Consider the following 7,080-nt stretch of genomic DNA (forward strand, 5'->3'; position numbering starts at 1 on the left):
AAAACCTCCCAAAGCTGTTTTTTTGGGGGAGCTTCCAAAAATTTCTTGGTAGTTAGAAGGGGTATTGGGGATGAGTTAGATGGGTCTAACTCCCAACGGTGGCAAATTTTTGGTAGGTAAGGATTTTTTTGGGATGGGTTAGAGTTCCTTTCAGAAGCTGGGAAACGAGATATAAATCAAAACACATTGGTATTTGTATACATGTTCTCTAAATTTGATAAATACTGAACTACAGTATAGCCAGCGTTACTTGTACCACTGTGCTCGACTGATAATGCAATTCTGTGTTTGTGGAACATCAGTAATCTGAAATTGTTAAACTATTTCTGAACACAATGAAGTGATCATTGCGTCTTGCACTGCTGAACTAACATGAAGCTATTATGATCGGCTGCTGGTAGATTAATGCAATATCAAAGGCGAACCAAGTTCAGTTAAAACTTGAAAGCACCAGTATTTTTAATCTCCACTGATCTATGGTGTTAAATATTGAAGGTCAGCCACAGAATCTAAATGGTTATTTGCTTATGATGATAATAAAATCCTGGCTTAGTAGTGTTTTCCAAAAACTGGTTGGTGGCCTGGTGCAGGTTCCATATAAGAACATTTATAGCACACATTACTGTTGAGCTATAAAACAGCTTGGTGGTGTGAGTGTCGTTTGTGTAGGTTGTATGCTTCTGCCTTATACCTCTCAATTGTTGTTATGAAACAAGTTCTGCTTGCAGCCGAGGTCCACTTTTCTTGGGTAAACATGAGGTCCATGAGTCAGAGATGTGACCTTGTTTCATCATCAATTACTAATAAACCTCGCTTGTTTTTAGTTAGATTTCCACTTACTAGTTGCTCCTGACCGAATCATACACTAGCATAATATTTCATTCTGGTAGTAATTACTTGTAGCTTGTGTGTTGAAAGTGTTATTTATTCATGTCTGGTTTATACATTTTATGCATACACTAATAGTTCCTCTGATGTAAGCAAGTAACTGTTTGGATGTACAGGTTGATGGAATGGGGTTTGCTACCGCTGGATGTGGCTACAGAGGTCTTTGCGAGGAAACAGGGTCAGAAACAGGTTCTGAAACTGAGATCACCGGTCAAAACGCCTTCTACACAGAGAAGGGCAAGTTCTCCAACCAAGAAGGTACTGCTGTTAGGCGATAAGAAAACCAACTCAGGTACAAAGGGAAAAACCACAGCGCAAAAGAAGAGGGCATCTAGCAACACTGATGACGACGAGGACGACGACTTTGTCGAAACCAACTCAGCCACAAAGGGAAAAACCACAGCACAAAAGAGAAAGAAGGCATCTAGCGACACAGATGACGACGACGATGATGACTTTGTCATGCCTAAGAAGCCCAAGAAGCAAAAGATCTCTAGCTAAGTATCCGATCCTTAAACAAGGCATGTGTCCTTTGTGTTACCATTGACTTTGTACTAGATCAGTATAACCTTAGGAAACGGTGAGACTTTTCCTTATTCCGTGCACTGACGCTGTGATGCGTATGAACTTCTGGAACAAAACTATTGAGGTGTGAAGCGGTGCGATGACTCCATGTCTTCCAGTGCTTGCGTAGATTCATGTTATCCATCGTGAACCTTACGAAACTATTGACATGTCTTGCAGTACTTGCGTAGTGATTCGTGTTTTTCTTTTCGCTTTGAATTCTACTGAGGTTGACAAACTGAAGCATCATTTTCTACACAAAGATTACTTTCTTTTCCTGATTATTATTGGAAATGAAAGCTGAATGTTTCTTCTCCCATTCTTACATCAGAACACAGATAATGCTTTCGCACGTAGCATCTCTCCCAACCAATGCATTCGCACGCAGTAACATTTCCCATTGACAATTTGTCTTTATGGCTTGGTAGCCTTATTCCAAACTTATACATTAACCAGAGTACTTGACGAACTGCAACGCTGCATTCCGTCAGGTTCCAATCAACCATAGCAACGCAGGAATGCTCGTGATCAGATAAAAAGCACAACCACAGGCACCGCTTACGGAGAGGCCTTATGCCCACTCCCATACTATTTACCTTTCATGTGCATATTGCTACTCGCTCGGCGGTGATGCCACCGCCGGCGACGGCAACAGGGCGGACGAGCTGGACAGCGGCTCGTGGACGACGGTGCTGGTGGAGAAGAAGATCGGTTCGCCGCTCAGCCGCAGCATCACGGCCCCAAGCACCTCCGTCAGCAGCTTCTTGAACTCCGCTTCTTCGACCACCTTCCCGTCGCCGGCGTCCGCCACCTTGAGCGCCTCGTCCACGACGGCGTCCACCTGCGGATCATTCAATCAAAACCATGTTCATTCTCCAGTAAACATCACGGTCTCGACTGTGCCGGCTGAAACAAAACTAGTATCAGTACCTGAGCAACAGAGCCATGGGGTGGTAAGCTTGCTGCATCGGCCATCTTATCGAGTGCGACTCGCAGGTGCTCCTTGTCCTTGGGCGCCTTCTTCCTGAGCTCCGCCGGCACGTCCCTCCACACAGAATCCAGCAGCTAGCACATACACCATCATAGACCATTAATACTCATGATCACTCTCTGAAGAAAAATGCCAAGTTAGTCTGATCGTGTACCTTGTCCAGCTCGAACTTGTTTCCCAGCAGCCTCCTGACACCGGTCCCGTCGAAGGTGTTCTCGGTGTGCGCAACGATGACGTGCCGCTCCTGAAGCTGCTCCGCGACGCTGCCCAGCAGCTTCTTCAGCTGCTCTAAGAAGACGTCCCGGGACGCCGGTTGCTCGAGCTCATCGGTGGAGAGCTGCTGCAATGCCGGCTCTACCACGTTCTCTACCACCTGCCAGTGTGAAGCAAATCTTACGTACTATGTTCAGACATCCGACAAGAACAATGGCTAGGACTGGCAAGGAGTGTTCATTCGTTCGCTTACCCAAGGGTCAGCGGCTGGGGGCATGCCGTGGTCGACGCCGAGCTGCTGGACGGCGGCTAGCAAGCATTGCCGGAGAGGGGCATCTCCAGACCCAACCTGTGAGAAGATGGCAGCGGCTGCCGGCTCATACCTTGGGCTGGACACGAAGTCCCTGAGGTCCTCGCCGTCGATGCGCAGTATCACGATCGGGTCCTTCTTGAGCCCGGCCGCCATGCCAAGGAGAATGTCGGACAGGACCTCCTGGAACTCTGCCCTGCTCACCCCCTCTTGGTTCCCATGACCATGAGCGAACTCGCTCATTGCCTGCACATCAATCAGGTTTGCGATACATGTGAGAGAACAGAAATGTGGTATTCAGGCACAGCAGCAGAGCAAACAAATAAGCCGGTCTCTGGACTTCTCTTGTGGATCCAATCCCCTAGTGGATTCAATCCACGCAGGGTTTGGGTGATCCTCACCCCGTCACCCAATCCCCACTAATCCTTTCCTGCATAATCCCTGTCTACGTATAATTGTTCGTTTACACCTCTCTCTTGGCAGATGAGCTGGAAGCCTAGCAGAATAGAAATTGAGAGTGGTGAGGAGAGGGCAAAAATCTTATCCGTGGCAAGAGAATTTTTGGGAGGAGCGGACGCCGGAGATGGGGGTCGCTGCGGGAGCCGCCGTGCTCACACCGCTGCACCTCGAGATCTCCTTCGAGCTCGTGTCGGGATGGAAGAAGAAGGTCGTGCCGAGGATCTTCTGCTGGGGAGGGGGTTCATGTAGAAGGCAACAGTCGGTCTTCAATGGAGGATTGTGTTACGTACCAGCTTCACTAATCACTCAAGAGTACAGGATTACAGAGATTTGGGCAGCTAATTCACCATGGTACAAGTAGCAGCAGGAAGGAGAATCAAGGGAGAGAGGGCCAGGGGTAGGAGAAAGGTAGGGGAAGGGTAGGAGAAGGGATGCCGCCGTGTTGTTCGTGATTTCGTCCCCAGTCTCTGTTCCAGCTCCTGGTCTTTTGTAGCAGCAATCCAGGCCATCTTTGGCCCAAAGCCAGCCCACAATCCACCACGGCCCACCCAGGTGGCACAGTCCGTGACAGATTGAGTTCGTCTCTCCGGCTCCTTCCCCCCGCCGCCGCCGCCGCCGCTCTTGCCCTCTTATTTTTCTTTCGAGACGAAACGACTAGAGGAGAAGAGATGAGGCGTGGTTTTTTTCCACGCGGAGGGAGACGTGGCCCAAAACCCGGTGGAATCCCTGCGGTTTGAGGGGGTTTTGGATGGGAAATAAACCCGTCCGGGTTTAACCGAATATGCATATAAGCTAAGCGGGGATCCAACCCCTGCGAGGGTAAAACCCACGGGGTTCGGGACAAAACCCCTCCGATCCTGGCGGGGGTGGGATTAAACGAACGAAGCCTTAGGAAAGAAAAATTGGCGCAGTCTCCGTTGAGAATCCTGTCTGAAGTTGAACAGTGCAAACAAAAGTTGCCGGTCTCTGGACTTCTCTTATGGCAATTTATGTGTCTCTATCTTGGAGAAAAAGGAATTTTAATTTTAGCATACATCTTTAGAGGAAGAACAAATAAAGTTGAAGGAACTGAAAATCAGGGTTGTCCCCATCCATGTTCCTGTCCAAGTGCCTATCCTGTCTGAAGCTTGACCTGGCAACTAACTTAGATCATGTGAATTCAGGCAGGAAATGGTCTTTCAGCTGACAGAAATGTTTTGCTGAACCTGCTGGACTAATTAATCTTATACTCCTACTATTTATTTATTTTGGCTCAGAAGTGATACCTCTCCCAGTTCACCCCTCTTCCAAATTAAAACTGTTTTAACATGTGCCTTCCCTCAATGCCGATTCAGATAAACTAGTCTCCGTTGTTAGTTGGAACAATGCATTCCACTAACTCAGGGCCTCACGGGCACATCAATATCGCTGTTCACCACACGTTGTGATACGATCATTCATGCGAACATTAGATAGATTTTGTTTTTGCGACGCTAAGTCAGATAGATCGGCGGGCATCGATTTCGGAAGAGATTGACAGGATTTGTAGTAAATGATCGAGGTGACGAGGATGAGGAAAAACTGATAAAAGCTCTGATTGTGATGTTTTAGGTTCTTCCCCCAAACCACCAATGGCGTGCCTGAACTCGGGTTCAGGGCATCTCGACACGGACTTGCGCGCAAACCTGAATCCCGCATTGAATTCATAAAATCTTCGTCGGCTAAAGCTTTTAGTGTAGGAGATTGGATAGCGAAAAGGATTTCGACTTCAAACGTAGGATCATCGTCTGCTAAGTATACCGGCCAGCAACCACAACTTTTCTATCCTCTTGTTCGATATCCTGTGGCTCTGTATGGCCCATAGAACGTTGCTGTCGTCTTTTCAGGGTATCCAACTGAAGTCACTACATGTGATAAATATTATTGCGAGAACTCGTGCATGTGATGTCTCTCGTATATATCCTTGCAAGAATGAACGCAATTATTTGTAGGGAAGAACGCTCTTATATTTGTTTACAGAGGAAGTACTTGTTAGGTGTTCCACACACAAAAAAATGGTTAAAAAATTTAGATCTAGCTAGTTAAATTAACGAAAGCACATTGCATGCTTAAAAGAAAAGGATAAAAATACCGAAGAGCTATTACATCTTTCGAGCAAAAAGCAAAAAATACACCCACACACACCTGCCACGAACTGAGGTTGTGTTTCACATTGAGGTGGATTAGAGTAATCCCGCTGTTTTAACCAGTTTTTGACTATTTCTTGTTTGTCTGACAAAACTTTTCTGCTTCTGCAGTTATTTTTGAACAACTATTATAAAGAGTTCAACACATCGTAGTACACTCACTGCAAGGTGGCAAATAAAAAGCATTCATGCAACACATGCATTTTCCTTTCAGTTAGACAAAAGGACAGAAATAGCGGTTGGAGTTTCGCTGAAATTCAGCCAAAATCTGAATTCTGCCGGGGCTGGGCGCGAGTACATGCAGGTGTCACCGAATGTTTCGGACAGAAACCTTTGCTGTGGAGTTTTATGTGCCAAGCGGCGAATTCAGTACACGCACACCATCAAGCTCAGAAACTCGTATGCTTGCTCGCGGATCATGGCCCCTCAAGCTACGAGATCATGGCGGCCAGCCAAGACTAGCTATCTGTCCGGTGCAGCAGCCATAGCACACCACATAGTACGTACGTACCTCGGAGTAGATGTGGTCGGCGTTGGGCGAGGAGCCCTGCGCGGGCAGGCCGAGCGAGGCGCCGATGTCGGCCACGGCGGGCTGCAGCTCCCGCACGGACAGCCGGCCGTCCCCGTCGGCGTCGAGCTGCCGGAACTTGCTCTCCGCGAACATGCCGAACGCCTCCCGGTCCTCCACCAGCTCCCGTATCCCGGACCCGTCCACCACCACCTTGGCCCGATCCTCCTCCTCCTCCCTCTCCCCGCCGCCGCCGCCGGCACCGCCACCTCCGCCCTGCTTCGCCTTCCTCCACCCGAACCAGCTCCTCTCCATTTGCTATATATATGGATGGACTGGCCGCCGCACCGAGGAAAAGTTGCAGGCCCCCTTTCCCACGCGCGGCTACAGGACAGCGGGATCGGGAAGCTCTTCCCGATCGCTTTGCGTCTTGGCGTTTGGTTCTGCTGCTTGTGCGCGCGGGAGAGGGACGCGGGAGGGAATAAAAAGCGGCCGGCCGGGGAAATGTTTGGCGCTGTCGGCGGCTGGATAACGCGCGTGCGCCGGACACGTACGCGCGGCGGCCACTTGTTCTCTCCCGGGCGGATTGTTTTGTACTACTTCCCGAACGTAATCTCGCGCGCGCGCTCGTGCGACGGTACCGTGGGATCGCGGCGGCGACGACGACGCACGCGGCGCAGCGCAGGGTTGGAATTCGCCGAGGATATATATATATATTCCCATTGGCTGTCACGCACGCATTCTCTATCTCCGTATGATTAATATTGTTATCCGTTCATGAAGAAATATAAAAGCCCTTAGATCACTAATGTTACTTCAGTGATCTAAACGCTTTTATATTTATTTACAAAGGAAGTACTTATCTTAGATTATCTAGATACAAGTATATTCAGATTCAGATATGTTTGTATCTACAAAAATCTAAAACAAATATTTTGAAGCAGAGGTAATATCACGGAGCACTTCCTTCGTTCATAAATAT

At 48.4% G+C, this 7,080-nt stretch overlaps 2 protein-coding genes across 2 annotated transcripts in view; one reads left to right on the forward strand and one right to left on the reverse strand.

The window, feature by feature from the left end:
* LOC123085286 (high mobility group nucleosome-binding domain-containing protein 5) overlaps positions 1 to 1,671 on the forward strand; it is a 4,936-nt gene extending 3,265 nt beyond the window's left edge. The window contains exon 6 of the mRNA XM_044506906.1: positions 1,005 to 1,671. Coding sequence (XP_044362841.1) covers positions 1,005 to 1,389 — 385 coding nt within the window. The 3' untranslated portion in view covers positions 1,390 to 1,671. The remainder of the gene's footprint in view (positions 1 to 1,004) is intronic.
* Positions 1,672 to 1,813: 142 nt separating this feature from the next.
* LOC123085285 (uncharacterized) lies at positions 1,814 to 6,718 on the reverse strand. The gene is made up of 5 exons (XM_044506905.1): positions 6,102 to 6,718; positions 2,910 to 3,212; positions 2,598 to 2,816; positions 2,383 to 2,517; positions 1,814 to 2,293 (listed from the first exon to the last, which is right to left on the reverse strand). Exons 1-5 carry the CDS (start codon positions 6,411 to 6,413, stop codon positions 2,066 to 2,068), a joined length of 1,197 nt encoding a protein of 398 aa, XP_044362840.1. The 5' UTR covers positions 6,414 to 6,718; the 3' UTR covers positions 1,814 to 2,065.
* Positions 6,719 to 7,080: the final 362 nt, after the last annotated feature.

The sequence above is a fragment of the Triticum aestivum genome, chromosome 4A (genome assembly GCF_018294505.1).
Source record: "Triticum aestivum cultivar Chinese Spring chromosome 4A, IWGSC CS RefSeq v2.1, whole genome shotgun sequence".
Taxonomy (NCBI): Eukaryota; Viridiplantae; Streptophyta; class Magnoliopsida; order Poales; family Poaceae; genus Triticum; species Triticum aestivum.

Excerpts from the sequence above, each read along its gene's own strand:
- LOC123085285 (XM_044506905.1), bottom strand. The coding sequence starts at position 6,413 with ATGGAGAGGAGCTGGTTCGGGTGGAGGAAGGCGAAGCAGGGCGGAGGT. Across the intron at positions 3,213-6,101 it reads CCGACCACATCTACTCCGAG|GCAATGAGCGAGTTCGCTCA; the intron begins GTACGTACGTAC and ends ATTGATGTGCAG. Across the intron at positions 2,817-2,909 it reads CCCCAGCCGCTGACCCTTGG|GTGGTAGAGAACGTGGTAGA; the intron begins GTAAGCGAACGA and ends TCACACTGGCAG.